The following is a 20956-nucleotide window of genomic DNA, read 5'->3' as shown; positions in this document are numbered from 1 at the left end:
AGAGCTGCAGACCAGCAGACCTTGATTAAAGACAAGCCAACTTCAGTCCTCTTCATCTGGAGGCACAGTGGGGAAGGAAGATGAAAGTCTGTAGCCAAAGAGGAGCGTTAAGGGTGATTGTTTGTTGACTGTGAAGAAGAGATGGTGGCACTAATCTGACAACCTGTAGGTCTTCAAGACAGCCAGGTCTTTTCTTGTCTTCTCAGAGGAGGAACAATAATAGGCATTAGTTACAAAGTGGTGACGGCTAGATGCATGTCTTGTGAGATGCATCTTGGGAGATGGTCATCATCTCTTCCCCTAAAGGAGCCAGCAATATGAAGACGGCTCTTCAAAAGAATGGCCAGACATCCTGAGGCCAGATTTGCAAGGTACATTAAGGATGATCAAATTTCAGGGGCTCCCCACACAGTCCAATCCCCAACAACCCACCAATCTTTAAAACATATAGCTAAAAAGCCAATTACACTGGTATATTTCAAACATAGCCCTGTTGCCTACGTTCAAACCACTGTATCAGTTAGGGCAATAAATAAACTCCAAAATCTCCATGGCATAATACAATAGGAGTTTAGTTTTTGTTCATGTTAAGCCCAAATGGATGCTCCTGATCATTGACACTGGCTAGGGAAGTGTTCCCTACTCCCTGAATGAAACTGTCCAGAGCACTGATGAATGACTCTCCCCGGGAACCATCTTGTGGATTCTTCAGATCTCTAACTGGGTGCCAACCACAGCACGTCTTCTTGTGTGCATTTGGTAGTTTCTTCTCCAATTTAGACTAACATGGGAAGCTTGTCAGTTTGGAGATTCATGATGCCAGTGGCTATTTCCTGTTAATAAGAGAGAATTTATCCTACCAAGCTTTGCCTTAGCTGTACAGCTAAAGTGGAAACTGGATTTCCAATCTTGGTGTCTTTCATGCCTTATAATAACTTCTGGGAAGTCCTCACAAACTCTGCCCAAAGGTAGACAGCAAGAGAATGATCTTTATTTTGAAACCTCAGTTTCGAAACTGTTGGTCTTCCTTTTAATAGAAACTACAAAGGGATCTTTAGTGTGATATAAAGCCCATCCCAGGTGCCACAGGAGCTTGCTGTGAAGGCGATGGGGCAAATAATCATAGTTGTCCTCCTGCTGGGTGTTCTCTTTGTGATTGTATTAAATATTTAATGGAGTTCCCTCCTTGTGGGAAACAGAGCAACTTAGAGGGCAAGCCACAGTGATTATTTGCCTTCTGTCTGCCTGTTTGAGTTGACTCTTAGGAGTAGCGCCTGCTGTGCTTGATAGCATGCATGATTGTAAGGCCAGACTCTGGTTTATGGGTGGAAATTTATGACAGAATGGTTATATAAGATACTCACAGAGCCAGAACTAAATTTCTGAGCTTTAAATTCTGCCACCTTATGAAGATTGTGATATGTTTATTCTGTTACAAGACTCTGTTACATCCTCCATGAAAAGAATGGAAGACCAATATGTATATATACCTAATTATATTTATTTATAGTGCCTAAAGAAGCACTCATGTTCATGGGTTATCATGTAGGTGGGCTTTGTAGTTTTCCCAGTCATTTTCTCCTTGCGAGGCAGTACCCATGCTTGGCTCCTAAAGATATTGGACAGAATACCATGTATATTAATGTTCTATTGCTACATAACAAGTCAGCACAAATTCAGCAGCTTAAAACAAACGCCTACTTATTATCTCTCACCTTCTGTAGGTGAGAAATCTGGGCGTGACATAGCTGGGTTCTCTGCTCCAGGGTCTCACAGGCTAAAAGTAAGGTGTTAGTCAGGTGACATTCTCGTTTGTACTTTGGCACTTTTCAGAGCTTATTCAGGTTGTTGGTAAAATTGAGTTCCTTTCAGTTGCAGACTGAGGTTTCCATTTTCTTTTTTTTTTTTTTTTTTTTTTTTTTTTTTTTTTTTTTTTTTTTTTTTTTTTTATTTTTTTTATTTTATTTTTTTTTTATACACATTTTGTTTTTATTTTTTAATATATGAAATTTACTGTCAAATTGGTTTCCATACAACACCCAGTGCTCATCCCAAAAGGTGCCCTCCTCAATACCCATCACCCACCCTGCCCTCCCTCCCACCCTGCCCTCCCTCCCACCCCCCATCAACCCTCAGTTTGTTCTCAGTTTTTAACAGTCTCTAATGCTTTGGCTCTCTCCCACTCTAACCTCTTTTTTTTTTTTTTCCTTCCCCTCCCCCATGGGTTTCTGTTATGTTTCTCAGGATCCACATAAGAGTGAAACCATATGGTATCTGTCTTTCTCTGTATGGCTTATTTCACTTAGCATCACACTCTCCAGTTCCATCCATGTTGCTACAAAAGGCCATATTTCATTTTTTCTCATTGCCACGTAGTATTCCATTGTGTATATAAACCACAATTTCTTTATCCATTCATCAGTTGATGGACATTTAGGCTCTTTCCATAATTTGGCTATTGTTGAGAGTGCCGCTATAAACATTGGGGTACAGGTGCCCCTATGCATCAGTACTCCTGTATCCCTTGGAGGTTTCCATTTTCTTACTGGCTGCTGGTAAAAAGTCTCTCTCAGCTCCTGGAAATTGCTCTTAGGTACTAGCCATATGGCCTTCTCACAACATGGCGGCTCACCTGCTCAAAGCCAACAGGAGAATCTCACTCCAGTTGGCTGTGACAGAGGCTTACATAATGTCAGGGGTGACTTACATAATCACAAGAGTGGCTGTCCCATCACCTCTGCCACATAACATAACCTAATCAATGAAGTGATTATCCTGTCATATTTACAAGTCCTGCTCACACTCAAGTGGAGAGGATTATGCCAGATATGTACAAAGTGGAAGGTGGCAGGTGAGAATCTTAGAGGTCATCTTTAGCATTCTGCCTACCATACTATAATAATGATGAAAATTGCACCCACACAAAATCTCTCTATCCCATAAGATCTTCCCTATGTCCTGATATGGAAAAATGTCCACAAGTGAAAAAAAAAAAAAACACAAAGAAGTGTGTATAGAATAATGTATAGAATGATATATGTGCATATATACATACACATATATACACATATTTTTCAATCAGACCCCTCAAACCTAACATGTCCAAAACAGAGCCCACAACCTTTTTTCTTCCAAGTCTACTCCTCTCTCTGTTTCCCTGTCTCTATTAAGGCAACTCAATCCTTCCTGACGCTTACGACAAAAATTTTATAGGCATGATTCTCTCATTTGGCACGTGTAACTCATCAGGAAGTCCAACTGGCTCTATTTGCAAAATTTATCCAGAATCTGACCACTTCTCACCACTCAACTGCTACTTCCCAAGTCCAAGCCACCCTCATCTCTGGACTATTTCATGGCCATCGCCTCTTAATCTCTGCTTCCACTCTTCTCCTTTGCACTCTGTTCTCATTACAATAGCCAGATAACCAGATGCTTTTAAATTTCAAGTCATAGCATATCAAAAGTCTGCTCACAAACTCTTCAAAGTCTCCTTATGCCACTAGAGTAAAAGCCAGACTCAGAATTCTTTCAGATGTTTACAATGCCCTTACACAATCTAGCACCTCTTATCTAACCCCAGCCCTTACTCCTGCTTCTCCAGTCTTTTTGTTATTTCTAGAACATGCTACTCACACACCTATCTCAGGGCCTTTGCACTGGCTATTCCCTCATCTGAAATTCTCTTCCCCCAGTATCTGCGTGCTCCCATCCTCACTTCTTTAAAATCATCTTTCAAATGTTACCTGTTAGTAAAGCCTGGCAGCCTTGATATTAAGTCCCCTTCATCCTGCTCTATGTTTTCTCTGTAATTCCTAACACCTCCTAACATGTAATCTATTTCTGTATTTTTTTGTATTGTTTGCCATCTGTCTTCTCTCGCTAGAATGTAACCACAATGAAGGTGAGAATTTTGTTGGTTTTGTTCACTGATATCTCCCCAACAACTGGAACAATGTTTAGTACTTAAGGGGAAAGTGGGTGATGGGCATTGAGGAGGGCACCTGTTGGGATGAGCACTGGGTGTTGTATGGAAACAAATTTGACAATAAATTTCATATTAAAATAAATAAATAGACACACAAGAAGTAAAAAAAATAGTCATTATTGTTAAGTGTTGTTGAACATTTTATATATTTTATTTATGAATATATGATATGTTATTAAATATATCATAAATTGATGCATAAGTATGTTGTATATTTGTAGGAAAAGATCAGCAAGAACTTATACTAAACTGTCAATAGTTGCCATGATAGAGATGGAAAGATTAGAGCTTTTGATTTTATTTTTACTTAAAAATTTCCCAAGGGTTTGTATTGTTTTTGTAATCAGGCAAAATTATAAAGATATTTTAAAATTTTAGACCCTTTATATCTGATGTGAAATTATATTTTGCCAGGCTATTGTGAGCCCTCTAAAAACTATACACTATTACTCAAAACTAGAATTGAAATAATGTAAGATCTAAGTAAATTAACTTGTCTTACTGTATCTTTGGGGAATTTAGATGGATTATTTTCTATTGCCCTGGTCAGCATGGAGTGTTGCTTGGATTTTATCCTAAGATACTCGTTTGAGACTGTGCCAACAGCATGTACATAAAGTGCGTTTTCAGATGACCTGCTGTTGTATCAGGTGGCTTCTTAGAGCGCATACTCTATTTACAAATACCCTGAAACAGTTATTCTGGTCTTGCTTTTAGCTGGCATTGTGCTTATGAATTCATCCTCCAATAATTAGTTGCACTCTAGTGCATTATCTGCAAAGCTTTCTGCCCTTCTTTTCATACTAGATTCAAAAGAATACCCTAAAACAAATACACTAATGCACAACAAGCCGTTATTTAGTCATTATAAGATATAATATTCTATTGCTTAATTTAGTATTTCCTCCCATTTGTATTGTTATGGGGAGAATTTTCAGAGCCATTACGTGCAAAGTTTGTCCTCTGCCTACAGCAGGAATGAACAATTGGACCCAACATTTGAATAGAAAAGGTTTGGCACAGGGGAGATGGCAGAAAATAACTACAATGTAGGACACGCCTTCTGCATGGATGATTTGGTGACAAATGTATTTGTTACAAATTTAAGAGCAGTAAGAAACCCATCAGCACCCAGATCTCCTCTACCATGGTGGCTGATGCCCAGTTACACAGTTAAATCTAAGGTGTCATGGCCCTAAGTCCGTCACGCTTCAATCCCATGAGTTTTCCCACATGAGGTTCTTTCTCTGTTTTGTTTTGTTGTTTTCTTTTTCTTATCAAAGCCTGTTGAAGACAACTCAATAGTTCTTGCCCTCGTCATGTAGCACTTAAGGATAATGGGACTCTGGGCTCTAAGATCCTTTGACTTAAAGCATTGAAGCCCATTTTGCCTGTCAGATCTTCATAGCAAAGCACCCCCACAATCTGAAATGCTGAGTGCTAGCCCAGGAGGACAGTTCATTGTCTATTCTCTATAACGCCTCATGGTCTATCAGCTCTGCTGCTCCTGACAAAGGGAAATGTGCAAAATTGAAACCATTAAGAGATAGAGCTCTGTGCACCTGCTGAAATGCATTTGCTACCAATAATCTCTCAAGTGCTGATACTCAGTGTAAGCCAGTTTGAGATCCTTTCCCGGGAGTAGGGTTTGCTAGGGAAGATTGGATGGTGGGATATAAGAATTCCAGATGACCAGGAAGGCAAAAAGGTCAGGAGGATTACTAAGACTTGAATTAAGGTATAGAATGGGGTAGCTTTGCTGAATGAAGACCAGTATAGGGGTCCCATGGTTGTAAGAGTACAACAGACTTTGCTACATAGGTGATGAAGACAATGCCTCAGTTCTAAGCCCAAAGGTCAGTTATTTCTTTAGGAGTACTTTTGTCAGAAATTTAAGGAATCATTTGTAGGTATGTTCTAGAAGCCATTAGGACTGATCCTATGTGTAGGTAAGGTAGACAAAAAGAAACTGCCTCTCTACTTAGTTTCGGGAAAATGAAGGGACTGACTTCAGAACGTCTCCCTCAGCTTGTCCTAATACCAGAATTTCTTACTGGTAGATTGACATTTGAGGGATAAAGTATTGCTTTAGATTATAGCTTAAATTGTACATATCCTTATAGGGAAAGGAAACATTTTGAATATTAAAGAATAGTGTTACATTATCACCGATTCATTTAACATTTCCTTTGACCACCTTTGAGAGGCTGGAAAATGTAACAAGTGTGTTTTGATGGCTCTGAGTAGATCCATCAACTGGAAAAACCAAATCAGGACACAGACTAGACAAAATTTTTAGGTATACAGATATTTAATTAGAAAGAAGTAGGCACTACCAGATAGTATGTTTATTTTAATTGTAACCTTCTAGAAAGGCTGCTTAGTCTCATATGGTCTAACAATTAGGACTCTAATGATGTGAGTTTTAAACTGAGAATGATAGAGTGGGGACCTTGTAGAATAGTGGGGTGGATATTTGGGGGCAGGTATTCCTCTCAGTAATATTTACATTTGTAAGACACCTTACAAATTTTGAAACCGTTTCATGCTCATATTCTTATAAAACAACTTGGAAAATAAGAAAAAGCACAAAGGAAAAAAGATGAGAATCAGCTACAATACCAAAATCTGGAGATAGCCAATGTTGACATTTTGGTTTGCACAAGATCAATATTGATGACAAAATTGAGACAGAGAATTCTAGTGCCTTGGTCAGGGTTGAGAGGGCAGTAAATATTTCTGAGCGCCATTGACTGATATGATCTGGAGACCTGGGATTCTTTGATGAACAGAGATGATTCTTTCCTTCATACTTTCTTATTCCTCTTCATCCTTGTTTGGTATTCATTCTTCAGACATTTTGTGCTCTTCTCCTGCAGTCCCTGCAGGGGATGATATGTGCTCCCAGCCCTTGCCATTTCATATGGTTATACAATCAACCTGGATTAGTTGAACTTTCTAGAAACAACAGCATTGCTACAGATAGACAAGTGGGGGGATTGCCCTAATGATCTTCAATTTGGAAAGTTCACCCTCATCATACTCTGCCATTCCCCTCCCTCTCTCCCATCTTGCTGGGCTCTTCAAGCATGCTGATCATTACTGCTCTCTCTTCCTTATTTTCATAGCCAATTAGTCCCAGCCTCACTTCCTTCCCTCAGCCACAGTGAGAACGATTTAAAGACATTCTCAGGGCACCTGAATGGCTCAGTCAGTTGAGCATCTGACTTTGGCTCAGGTCATGATTTCACAGTTTGTGAGTTCAAGCCCCGCATTGGGCTCGCTGCTGTCCACACAGAGCTCACTTCTGATCCTTGTCTCCCTCTCTCTGTCTCTCTGCTCCTCCCCTACATACACTCTCTCTCTCACACAAAAATAAACCTTTAAAAAAAAAAAAAAGACATTTTCAACATCCTCTGTTGCCTCTCCTCTCCTGTTGTGCTCAGCCCATGTAAGCCTCTAGTGTTGGATCAATGCAGCTCTGCACTCTCAGTGTGGCCTCCCTCTCCTTCAGAACTAACCACTTGACTTCTGATCCTCATCCCATCCCTTCTTGCCCTGACTATATTTGCCTTCAGTTATCCTTCTGTGCTACTAAATCCAAGAGCCCATTTTCGGTGCTTATCCTGTTTGACTATTCTGCAAAATTTGACACTATTGTTCCACTCTAGTTCTATTTAGAAAATAACTTGTTCCCTTATGGGAAAGTAATTCATTATCCAAAATTTAGAAAACACAAGTAGTAATTTATTTATTTACTTATTTGTTTATTTATTTAATGTTTTTAATGTTTATTTATTTGAGAGACAGAGAAACAGAGCACAAGCAGGAGAGGGACAGAGAGAGAGGGAGACACAGAATCTGAAGGAGGCTGCAGGCTCTGAGCTGTCAGCACAGAACCCGATGTGGGGCTCGAACCCACGAACCGTGAGACCATGACCTGAGCTGAAGTCAGACACTTAACCGACTAAGCCACCCAGGCACCCGCAAACAGTAATTTAAAAACTCCCAAAGACAGGGGCGCCTGGGTGGCTCAGTCAATTAAGTGTCCGACTCTTGGTTTCAGCTCAGGTCATGATCTCGCAGCTTTGTAGGTTTGAGCCCCACATCGGGCTCTGTGCTGGCAGCACAGAGCCTGCTTGGGATTCTCTCTCTCCCTCTCCACAGCCCCTCCCCCACTCGTGCTGACTCTGTCTCTCTCAAAATAAATAAATAAACTTAAAAAATTTAAAAAAAAACCCGAAAGAATACTTTCACAGTGTATACATATATCAAATCATCATGATGTACACATTAAGCATGTTATAAATTTGTCAGTTCTACCTCAGTAAAGCTGGGGCAGGGGGAAGATCAGTAGTTGCCAGATCTGAACATGGATGGAGGAATGAACAGGTGGAGCACAAAGGATTTGAGAGGCACTGAAACTACTCTGTATGATACTCTAATGGTGGATACATGTCATGACCCCGTTGTCAAAACCCATAGAATGTACAGCATCACAAGTGAACCTAATGTAAACTGTGGACTTGGGATGATAATGATGTATCAGTGTGGTTTCATCAGTAGTAACAAAAGTACTACTCTGGTGAGTGATGTTGGTCCTGAGAGATGTTGAGGTGCATGTGTGGGGGCAAGAGATGTATGGGAACTCTCTGTACTTGCATTCATTTTGCTGTGAACTTGAAACTGTTCTAAAAAGTAAAGATTATTTTTAAAGTAAAGAAACAAAAACTCCCATAGGCAAACAATTCAGAGAGGACTACTTTGGTTATAATTTTTCCAGGATTTTCCAATGTATATAGTAAGTGTTTGTATACCCACAGACACCCACACTCTTGTCACTTAATATGTTAAAATTTTCCACATTAACAAATATTCTTCTATAGCATGATTTAAATTAGATGGATAATATTCCACTGTGTAGATGTGCTATGGTTTACTCAACCTACTCCCTCTAGTTGAGTATTCAGGTTATTTCTAATATATCACTATCATTGGTAATTGTATGATTTATACGTTTATATGTAAACTTTTGTATATAGCTATGATAATTACCATAGAATAAATTTCTAGACCTAGGAATTGGTCAAGGGTATTTATACATTTTGGACTCTGGATACACATCAGTAAATCTATTTCCAGAAAGGTTGTAGCAATGTATTCACAGGTTAGAAATGCTACAAAGCATGGAGGTTAAGAGTATGAGCTTTGGAGTTCTTTTTCCTCCCTGTCACTGACCCTGTGTTCATGTTTCTGCCTGAAATATCATGTCCCAGTTTTCAGCCCTTTTGTGTCTTCCTTGAACAAGTTCTTCCCTGGTGATTTTACTCAATCAATTAGAACCAGAGGCTGATGACATCAGGATGAGTCCCTAACCGCCCTCTCCCCTGCCATCTCAATTATAACTTGAACTCAGGATCATCTCGCTCAAACTTCCTGTATTCCCCATATCAAGGGACTCCAGCCACTCTTACTCAAACCAGAGACTTCCATGCTATCCTCAGGAGGGATGGGAGAACACATACTCTCAGCTCCCCAGAATAAAAACTTCTTTTGGGGAACTACAATAATTTTTGGTAAACAGAATTCTTGCTTATTTCACTGGCAAACAGCCTAGGGTTTGTTTTTCTCGCCACCAGCCTCTCAAGCCGTCTCTGTCCTGGTTTCTTTCACTCACTGCATGTTCCTTGTCTTCTTGCACCATGACCTCTCTCCTCAGCTGCTTCAGATCTCCTAGGAAGGGTTAGAGTGGGGCCATGGTGATCCCAGAGCTGGCAGAGCAATCGTGCCTCCTTCTCAGCACCGGTTCAGGACACCTGACAGTTGTGTGTCCGTCAGCAAAACAGACCCACACATTCCAGTGCTGCTCTGGCCAGTCCAAGTCTGTAGCTTATACCTCCTAGACCTGGAAAATCGACTTCAATCTCCTCCTGCTCACTAGCATCGCTGTAATTCAGACTGTTAGCCTCAGGGAGAGGAGGAAAACCACTTTGTTTCTTTTGGAGGGTAACTTTGATGGATGTGTTTGTTATTGTCTGATTTCCTTTGAACCAGTCTCTCCAGTTTCAAGGCAGATATCAGAGTCTTATCTGAAAGGGAGGATGTTAACAGTACCTACCTGTAAGGTTGTTTTAATAAGTAAATGAGATAATGCACGAGAAGGTGCCGAATAGGGTGCCGGACATGAAGCAAACACCCAGTAAATGTTAGCTCATCATCGTCACTGTCATCCCTGTCACTGAAGACTCACTGGTAAGGATCTAAAGCTGCTCTTGATTTCTCTAAACAGAGTCAGTTGCTGGTTTTTCTATAGTGTTCCAAACATTCGTTACTTGGACACTTATTTTATCTTAACTATTTCTGTCTTCACTCTACATTGTGAGTTCCTCAAGCAACTGTTTAACTTCATTTTTATATCCTCAACTTCATTTTTATATCCACACCAGCAATGTATCTGGTGCATAGGAGGTGGTAGATAAATAGATACTTGAAGAATCTTGACTCTTAGCTCACACTGTTCTCGAGAATCATTTCCAGTTTGATTGCAGGTCTAAATGTGAAAGTTAAAACTGTAAAGATTCTAGGAAAAGAATAGGAGAATATCTTCATGGTCCAGGAGCAGAGGAAGATTTCTTGAACAAAACAAAACAAAACAAAAAAAGTACTTTAAAAAAAGAAACTTGCATATTGGTATCAAGAATAGAAGACATCTGGAAGATTATTTTCTCAGAGGAAAACCAAAACAATCCAAACATAAAATTTAGGTGTGTAAATTAACTTCCAATTTCAAATGTTTTAAATGTGTAGCTCTTAAGTGCTACAATGTTTTAAAATATTACAGTACCTTTTTACCCCAATAGTCATGATCTAAAACCTTGATATCTTATTGTTTTTCCTATAGTACTGGGATGGCAGGATGACCTTTCTCAATAGAACTCAAGGTCATATGAACTCACCAATGCTCTGTCAGTTTTTAGTAGCTCTTATCTAACAGTTCAGATGTGGACCATCAGTTTTAATATTACATGGAGCTTTTACTGAATGATGTTTGTTGATCCTGGTTACTATACCTTCATATTTTAAATATGTCATCCGACAGCCTTCTAGAGGAAAGAAGATCTCTGAACCTCTACATTTATTGTATATTTTTGCAACTTCAATTTTTTGTATATTATTTTATACATAGTAAATTAGTGATGTTAAAAATATAGAGTATTAAAACTATACATATGGCAGCATTATAGGCTCAAAACACTTTTACTAACAGATGTGCCCATTGACCACTGGTTTAATTAAAATGCTTTATACTCAGGGCAGAAACAGTTGCCAGAATTTTTGTCTGGTAGTATGATCATGATCAAGAGTTTTACACCCAGTTCTCTGTGGCTGCAGGGATTGGGGGAGGTGGTGTTGACATGGGGTCATTTGGTTGATTCATATTTGGTAGGGACTTGATCCCCTTAGGATGTTCATAGTGATGTTTTAAATTAAGAGACAGGTGAGTATATGCATTAAAAAATAGATTATAATGTATCTTTTTATTTTTTTTTTTTATTTTTTTATTTTTTTTTAAATTTTTTTTTCAACGTTTTTTATTTATTTTTGGGACAGAGAGAGACAGAGCATGAACGGGGGAGGGGCAGAGAGAGAGGGAGACACAGAATCGGAAACAGGCTCCAGGCTCCGAGCCATCAGCCCAGAGCCTGACGCGGGGCTCGAACTCACGGACCGCGAGATCGTGACCTGGCTGAAGTCGGACGCTTAACCGACTGCGCCACCCAGGCGCCCCTAATGTATCTTTTTAAAAGTGATCTTAAAATGTCTATTATAAAGAGTGGTAAGCTGTAAGTCAGAAATGGGTAAATGTTGCTTAATTTTAATTAACTATTTTCTTATATCCTAGGCTGACCAGATATCTGGATTTCACATAAGATCTGTTCTCTGTGTCCCTATTTGGAATAGCAACCACCAAATAATTGGTAAGACATTACCTAAGTAGTTCAAACTTCTTTTATAAAGACAAATTTACATTAAAATACACCTTATCTTTTTTACCTGCTCGCCCCTTTTACACTTGATCTTACTGAAAAGACCAAGAATTGATACCTGCTCCCCTCTTTTATGTCCAGGACTCGTCAGCCTATGTTTCATTCTTTTGTTTAATCTCATAAGTGCAGACTCCTGGTGAATCAACATTAATCCGAACAATGAACAAATATTTATTCTTTTAACCAAGGAACAATAATTTTGAAGTTGGAGGAGATCTCAGAAATCAACTAATAGGACTTTCTTATCTTACCTTGTAGAAATTGAAGTGGGGGTATCATGCAAAGGCCAGAATAAAATCACAGAGGGAGTTGGTAGCAGGGTAGAGATTAAAAGTCAGGGCTCCTAACTCTTATACAGACTTTCCATTACATCTTTATGTTTACATCTATGCTTTTACACACAGAGTATGTGCAAAGGAAAAAGAACATGTATTTTTTTTTTAATTTTTTAATGTTTATTTATTTTTGAGAGAGAGACAGAATGCAAGCAGGGGAGGGTCAGAGAGAGAGGAAGACACAGAATCTAAAGCAGGCTCCAGAATCTGAGCTGTCAACACAGAGCCTGACCCAGGGCTTGAACTCATCTATGGCGAGATCATGACCTGAGCCGAAGTCAAATGTTCAACTGACAGGGCCACCCAGGCACCCCCAAAACATGTATTATTAGACATATACTGAGCATGCATCTTTCTGTTTGGATGATTCTAAAACAGGCTGGGGGCGCCCGGGTGGCTCAGTCGGTTAAGCGGCCGACTTCAGCTCAGGTCACGATCTCGAGGTCTGTGAGTTCGAGCGCCGTCTCGGGCTCTGGGCTGATGGCTCAGAGCCTGGAGCCTGCTTCCGATTCTGTGTCTCCCTCTCTCTCTGCCCCTCCCCCGTTCATGCTCTGTCTCTCTCTGTCTCAAAAAAAATAAATAAAGGTTAAAAAAAAATTTTTTTTTTTTTTAAATAAAATAGGCTGTACTTGACCCAGAATATGGAACTGTGGTCCAAAGGAGCTTCTAAGTTTTCTCTACCTCCTGTTCTTCTTTCCCTCCCCTCAAAACCTCAGTCAGGAAAGTCTCAAACCTAAGGAAGAAGTCAGTGGTTAGAGAAGTCATAAAGAGTGAAGGAATTAGTTAAAATTATTGAAACACAATTAAAACATGATTTTTTTCCTAGGGGACTAGGTACTAGTGCATCTATTTGCCTCTCTTCGCTTCCCCCTGACATTGCCTGTTAAACTGAAAGGCACTGCTGCTTATCAAGAACTTAGTATTCTGTCAATGTTGTCAAGACTTAAGCCATAACAGAATTTTTTCATCCATTTGCTTAATTTATAGAAAAATATTGGTATATTAATGAACACAGAATATTCTAAGATTAGTGTCCAGTGGCAACCTCAAATCTAATCCTAGCTTTTCATTCCTTTCTTTTTAACTTTTATTTTTATTTTTTATTTATTTTGAGGAGGGGTGGCAAGTGGGGAAGGGACAGAAACAGTGGGAGAGAGAGAATCCCAGGCAGGCTCTGAGCTGACAGCACAGAGCCCAACTCGGGGCTCGAACTCACGAACAAGGAGAGATCATGATCTGAGCCAAAATCGAGAGTCAGACACTTAACCACTAAGCCACCCAGTTGCCCCATAGCTTTCATTCGTAACAGTAAACATCTGTTATGCTTTCAAAACTAAGACTGCAGTTTGCCTACTACATGCTAAAAGATTTGTGTTTCATTACATATGTCTTCTAGCATATGATGACTTACCTCCCTAGTGAGAAGTTAGGTATTTTAAAAAACACAACCATGCTTTAGAATTATAGCTATTTTTTTGTTTGTACTAAATGGGGACACAGGGGAATGTTTTTCAAGATTGTTCAGTTTTTCTGGTTAGAGCTGTATGTTTTGAGACATCTGGCACAGTGCTGGAAATGAACTTTGGAAAGAGGAAGTGTACATAAATTAAGTTTGTTAGAACTGTATGTACCCCATTGGTAACAGAAGCAGAACTAACCTTGCTTTGAAGATTGACGGTGTCCTAATTCCCAACTTCTTTAATGTTCACTTTAAAACATTCCAACATTATCTCATTTATTTTTTTCTTTAAAGTTTATTTATTTATTTTAAGAGAGAGAGAAAGCACGAGTCAAGAGTGACAGAGAGAGAGGGAGAGAATCCCAAGCAGGTTCCACGCTGTCAGCAGGGAACCTGATGAGGGGCCTGAACCCACGAACCGTGAGATCATGACCTGAGCTGAAGTCAGATGCTTCATTGACTGAGCCCACCCAGGCGCCCCCAAACATTATCTCATTTAATCTTCCTAACCCTCTGAGATAGTTAACGTTTTAATTCCCACTTTACAGATGAGGAATTTTAGTGCTAAAAAAGTTAGGTAAGTTGTTTAAGGTAACAGCTGTGGTGGAGTTGAAATGTGAGCTGAGACAGTGTGACACCAGAGCCCATGTTCTTAATCACTATGCCACACTGCCTCATTCAAGCACTGTGTTCCAGGGGATTGAAAAAATAAAAAAAATTATATATATACATGCACACACATGTGTATTTACACAGTTAAGCTCAATTACGTATCTAATTGCATGTATGTGTATGTCCATGTGTATATATATGTCCGATAGATCAGAGTGATTGTGCACAGTCATCTCGAAAAACATTTTCAAGGATTCAGACTGATGCCTGGTAGAGCTTTAGGCTTCACTGTGAGCCAGTTTGGATATCACAACCTTGAAGATCGACTGCATTGCTGTGTACCTCAGATCCCCTCTCCTAAAGACAGCAGGCACTAGGGAGACCAGAGATTAAACTGAGTGTCTGAAGTTACCTAGGGGAGGTATGGAGTCAGCCGGGGCTTATTATATTGTGGTAACACAGTGAGCAGTGCTGAAACTGACCACATAAACCAAACTCTTCCCACAGGAGTGGCTCAGGTGTTAAATAGACTTGATGGGAAAGCTTTTGATGACGCAGATCAACGACTTTTTGAGGTAAGAAAATAAATTTGTGAACCAAAGGTTATAGCTGAGTCACCTATAGTCTCCTAGTAGCAGCTTGCCAAAATTTGTCAAGCGTTTATGTATAGTCGTGAGACCTTGAGCCAGCTCTGCCGGCTGTATGGCCATCACCTTCCTTGGGTTTTCAAGCTTCCATTTATTCCCATCTGCCCTCTACCTGGAAAGGTTGGCCTGGAACAGGCTTCCTTATAAACTTTGCACCAACAAATAACCAACATGAAACCCCCACGATTATTTTTCTCTAGCCAAGAACATCTCACAGCTTCTTTACTAACTGGTTCTAAATGTACCTTCCTTCCTTTTCACATTTACCTCATGGGTATTTTCACTTGGTTTCCTCATCAAAATATTTTATACCCTAGCCACTAAAAAGAGGTTGCTTTAGTTAAATGGAATGGAATTACTAAAATCAGTCCACGATCTAAATGAATTAAGAACACATTTGGTAAGACTGTAAGTATGTTTTTAAATTTACAAAGTCATTTTTTCCACAATGACATGAAATTAACAATTTTTTCTCATGTGCAATGTGAGCTATAAAGCTGTTACATGACAATAGTAATTAAGAATTTTAATGTGCATATTTCCCCAAGGCCTACCTCTGTGTACAATAAAATTATATTTTCAGACCCATTTCTGATGAGTGCCTGCTTTCATATTAGATTATGCCAGTGAGTTATTGCAGTTTTTAATTAGTGGGCTTTCTCTTTCCTAGGCTTTTGTCATCTTCTGTGGCCTTGGCATCAACAACACAATTATGTACGATCAAGTGAAGAAGTCCTGGGCCAAACAGTCTGTGGCTCTTGATGTAAGTCAGTATTTATGTCCAAATCACATGCTAAAAAGCCCTAATTTTATGAGAGAAAAAAAGCCCTTATTATGGGCCTTAATTTCTCAATTTTTAATTACCTATTCATTGGGCTTTAATTATTCTAGAGTCATGGGTTTGGCTCTGATGAAAGCCAGACCCACTCTTAACAATGCTCATATGCTCACAATTTTGCATGCAATTTTAGGGAGTGCACAGATTCCTTGAAGGCCATCCATATACGTTGTACAGTTAGATACAGATTTTATGTGTTAGGTTTATTAAAAGGGATGATCCAAAAAATAGTCAGGATGTTAAATGCGTTATGAACTTATTTTGAATATGTATAGATAGTCTGGAAATGCACAACTTCTCATACCACAGAAGAAAACTTCACTACAAAGACATGTGACCCAGGTGGGGACAGGCTACTCCGGGCATTATCTAGCTCCCCCACTACACATGTGTACATCCCACCAAGAGCTCCGACCTGTTTCCCAGGCCTGACCTGCATCTCCTCTCAGACTAGGTTCTAAGACTATAGTGCTCTCCCCTGAATCTCCTTGTTTTGACCCAAGACCTATTGTCCCAACTTCTGGTCTATAGCCATTATCAAAGATTCTTTTTTCTATCTGTGAAATACTTCTTAACTAGGGCAGATAAAATATCAATGATATGTGACATTATCTAGAACATGATAATATAATACATGTACAGTCTTCAAAGTATTCTGTGTAACAAGTGAGATATTGGTAGAAAGATAAAACCGAGGGAGAGGATAAGTAAGCAACACAGTGGTACCTGAAGTACTCTGATTTAAGACTAAAAGACCTAAAATCGGTTATTTACCGATATACTTTTCTACCCTTAATTAGACCATGAACCTTGGAAGCACAGGGATTTTATCTTTTTTATAATCTTATTCCCTAGTGCCTAGCAGGGCACTTAGCACAGAGAATGCTTTTATTAAATGGTTTGGGGATGGATGGAGGAAGGGAGGAAGAGACAGAAAGAGGAAAGAAAGGATGGAAGAAAGAGATTCCCCTGCCCAACAAAAAGGATTTTTTTTTTTGGCTCTCCCTCGGAGTCCTGCTTTGTTTATATGTAATATCTTTACAACAAGGAATAAAAATAATACATCCAGGATGAATTAATAAGTAAATGAACTGTGGATATGCAATGAATAAGAATCACTAATAGACCATTAGGTCTATGTGCAGAAGTATTTTCACATCCTGACTCCGTCACCTACCTCAAGTGTGAGAATTAAATGAGATAATATAAGAGAAGATTTTAATACTCCATCAACAAAATTACAGTAAGGACAATAATTGCTATATTATTACTTGCAGTAATGTGTTTATTACTGAGAAATCACCATAGATTGTGAGAAAGAACAAAGGACAGGGATTTGGAACAGCAAATGTTGTCATGACTCCACCATCTTCAAATTTTGACCTCCACAGGGTTGCCTCACTCAGCTTTTGTTTCTTTAAAAACTTTAGTTTCTGCATCTGTAAAAAAGGACACACTATACACTAGTCCCACACAAACTCTACTTCATGTTGTCGTGTTGGACTTCACACATACAGAGCATCTCATATATACCCACATACGCACTCCTCGCCCACCTCCTGGTGGGTCTCCATCCTGTTGGGAAGGGGGTGGAATCAGTGGGCTGAAGCAGGAATTGCCATTCACCAAGGAGAGGCCACTCTCTGACTGGCACCACCGCTAGTCATCGACCTAGAAAATTCTAATACAGCCACGGTGTCCTCACCCATGAATTGCTCGTTTGGGTTCATAGACCACTCTGTTACCTTCTGCCCTGACATACAAAAATTATTACTGACACTCCCAAATTTCCAGCCCAAGTATTGTGGTAGTCTCACCCTTTCAGAAGTTGCTTGTATGTGTGGACTTACATGTTCTGTGTGCTTTCCCGATCAGAATTCTGGTGTTGCCATCTTGGTTTCCTCCCTCCCTGCTCCACTCAACCCCTACCCCACCAGATACCACATTCCCATCTCTAATGATCGGGTGGCATCCACCCCACTCTCTCATCCAGGAATGCATATGCAAGAATATCTGGAAGGATTTCTTATCTCAGGGCTTTACAAAGACAAAAAATGTTTTGTTGAGAACTACTAAACCCAAACTCAGGAGTGAGATCTTCTTATACTATAGTATACATTAGCTTCTGAATGACTATATATTTTTAAAATTTATGTATTTATAAATATTATAGATGCATGTGAATAATATAATTTAAGGTGCATATTTCTATTAAAAGTATGTATTTATAACCAGCCTATTCCAATAAAGGATTTAAGCTACTTGATAGGAATGTAAATGATCCAACAAATGTTTTAAGGTAAAGTAATGATGATGATGATGATGATGATAATAACAACAGCAACAATAACAGAGGAGAGAGAGAGAGAGAGAGAGAGAGAGAGAGAGAGTGAACACACTAACCAGAGGGGACAGAACCACACACAGTGCTATCCTTATATCATCTCCTCCTTCTCTCCAAGAACGTGGGGTGACCTTCCCCTTTTTTTCCATTGTGGCTAAGGGAAGATTCCTCACTTGGATCTGGGCAGGCTCCTCTTCCACTCGTGTTGTCTCATTTTTACTTACTCTCTTCAGGTTGTTTTCTGCTTGATCTTGCATAAGATCTTTGTCTAAGTGTAGCTTTACCATCCCCATAATCTTTTTGCAGTGTGTTTTTTTCAGCTGGCAACAAGAGTGAAGGGAAGTAATCCATCCCACAGCCCCCAGTGACAATAACCACCCCAGAAGGCTTTCCCTCCCCAGAAAGCGAGCACATATATTTCATGGCCTGGAGAGGTAATGTGAATACATTTTTTTCCTGTGTGTTCAGGAGACTCTTGAGAGATAGCACAGCATTCTCTTGTCTTTTAAGAATCCTTTCTCTCAGGCATTTTTAATAAAAATACTACCTTGGTGCATTCTCTGGAAGTATTTCCCCTGTTCTCTGGGAAGTTTACGTCTTACGGATGCTTGCCGAGGTGTCCAGGGTTCACAGGAAGTGCACTTCTAAGGCACACCTTGCTGTGTATCAGTATCCCCTGCAGGAGGCTGCTGGCTTTATCTGAGCAAGAGGCAATGCGAGGAAGAGATTTAGAGCCTTGTCTTTTACATTAGTCTGATCAGTCTAGTTAGGACTGAATCTGTGTTCAGTAGCTGTGGATCTTAGGGAAGCTACTTAACTTCGCAATCTCAGTTGTTGCACGTGTTAGATGGGTTTGGTAAGAAAGGTGTTTTAACAGAGTGATAAAACAGTTGCAGGAAACGTATTTAGAGGGTGTTTAGTTACAGTTAGCACTTAATAAAAGCTGGCTGTTCTATTAACCAGAGCGCTTGCTGCCCTTAATCTGCACTGAGTTCTGAATGCTCTGCCCAAGAATTGCTTATAAAACTGTTCTGATTGAGGGGCTGGGGAGGAGGTGTAATTTTTTGCCCCTTTTATGGGGAAGATCGTTTCCTGCTTAAAGTTTGAGCTGAAGACAGATCCCCAGTTTCCCAGATCCTGGGCACATCCTGTGTTCCACCACTGAGCATCCCAACAGTATTGCAGCTATAGCTGCTGGGCTGCAGTGAGCCGCTGCTCGCCATTGCCCCCTACTCCTTGCCCCTACTGCTTGCCTCTGCTTCCCACTGCCCTATATGTTTCTATAGAAAAGACCAGGCACTGTAAATACAGAATTTCCCATGTTAAAAATAGCTATGCAGGTCTTCAAAAGCTGTACATCCCCAAGGGCAAAGCCTCCCCAGAAGATCTCCCATGCTATGGGGTCTCTTCCCCGTTGCCACATACTGGCAACTTAAGCTCATTTTAACCTAATCCACAAATGGTGAAAAATAAAAATATAAACATATGATATGCTTTCTACTTTTTTGGGCTTTAAAAAATGAAGTGACTAATACATTGTCTGGATTTTGTTTAACAATTGAATTATAAAGCACTATTATTTTGATTATTGCTTTTCTTAAGTTCTTATAATTTAGTTATGTAATTCTATTTAAAAGTCTGTTTCCTAAATATATAAAACTAATACTCGATGACTCTTAGAGAGCTGAGATGCTCTTAAAGCTGAATAATGGAACAAAGAGGGGAATTTACTATCATTTTTCATAACTTTAATTGTTTTATCCTGATTTCCATTCTGTCTGAGTGCCAAGAGCTTCACGGGAAGTATACTAATGTATGTTCACATTTTCTGAGTGTAAGAATCCCATGATAAAAGAGGGAAACTTCACCTGAAATTCCAGAATACAGAGCAAATACAACATGAATGGAAATCAGAATATTACTTCTTCATTTTGCACACCAAGAATTGTCCTTTGGGGTGTCTTTCATAGATATTGCAAATGAAGCCTTGCTGGATACTGATGAGAAATTTTCCGGAAAATATAAGTCAGTGTATTAAGGGACACCTAATACCCCTCTATGACCAGATGAGGAAAGGGACGAGGGTCAGACAGAGGGTGTAGAAAGGGCATATGTAGTCAGAAGTCAAGCCCCATTTACTCTACCTCCCCAAAGCCTCTCCCATCCATTTCCTCCTTTCCAATAGCCATAACAGCCATCCCACTTAAGGGCTTCCTTACCTCTTGACAGAACAATCGTAATACCCACCTGTCTGTTCTTTCTAAAACGTATTTCAGATTGCATCACTCACCCACTCACGGATCCTAAATTATTCCCCCATTATCTATCAGAGTACCAACTTCCTGGCCCTCGGGGCCCTTTGAAATTTCATATCAAACTATCTTCCTGCCCCCAGCTCTCATTTCTCTTTTCAGAGCATTCTGTGCTACTTACAAACTCACCTACATCGTAGTCTACGGATCAGCCACCTGCTTCTCTGCCATCTGATCTCTAACACCTTCCCTGCTTCAGTTATTCTCTGTTCCAATTATGCTGCCTCCCCTCAAAGTTGTTCTGTCATTCAAAGCTCACCTTAAATGTAATCTTTTCTATAAATCTTCTAATCCCATGCTTACTTGCTCCTGACTTCATCCTATGTTATCGTTAATTGTGACTTTGTATGTTTTCCTCTGCTAGAACATGCTA

The 20956-nt window shown here is 39.7% G+C and overlaps 1 protein-coding gene across 8 annotated transcripts in view; it reads left to right on the top strand.

Moving 5' to 3' along the window:
- PDE11A (phosphodiesterase 11A) overlaps positions 1–20956 on the top strand; it is a 411234-nt gene that overhangs the window by 228843 nt on the left and 161435 nt on the right. For all 8 annotated transcript variants that reach the window (XM_042949239.1, XM_042949237.1, XM_042949238.1 and 5 more), the window contains 3 exons: positions 11892–11967; positions 14950–15017; positions 15760–15852. In XM_042949239.1, coding sequence (XP_042805173.1) covers positions 11892–11967; positions 14950–15017; positions 15760–15852 — 237 coding nt within the window. The remainder of the gene's footprint in view (positions 1–11891; positions 11968–14949; positions 15018–15759; positions 15853–20956) is intronic.

Source organism: Panthera leo, chromosome C1 (genome assembly GCF_018350215.1).
Source record: "Panthera leo isolate Ple1 chromosome C1, P.leo_Ple1_pat1.1, whole genome shotgun sequence".
NCBI classification, from domain to species: domain Eukaryota; kingdom Metazoa; phylum Chordata; class Mammalia; order Carnivora; family Felidae; genus Panthera; species Panthera leo.
This window is presented reverse-complemented; position numbering and strand designations above follow the sequence as displayed.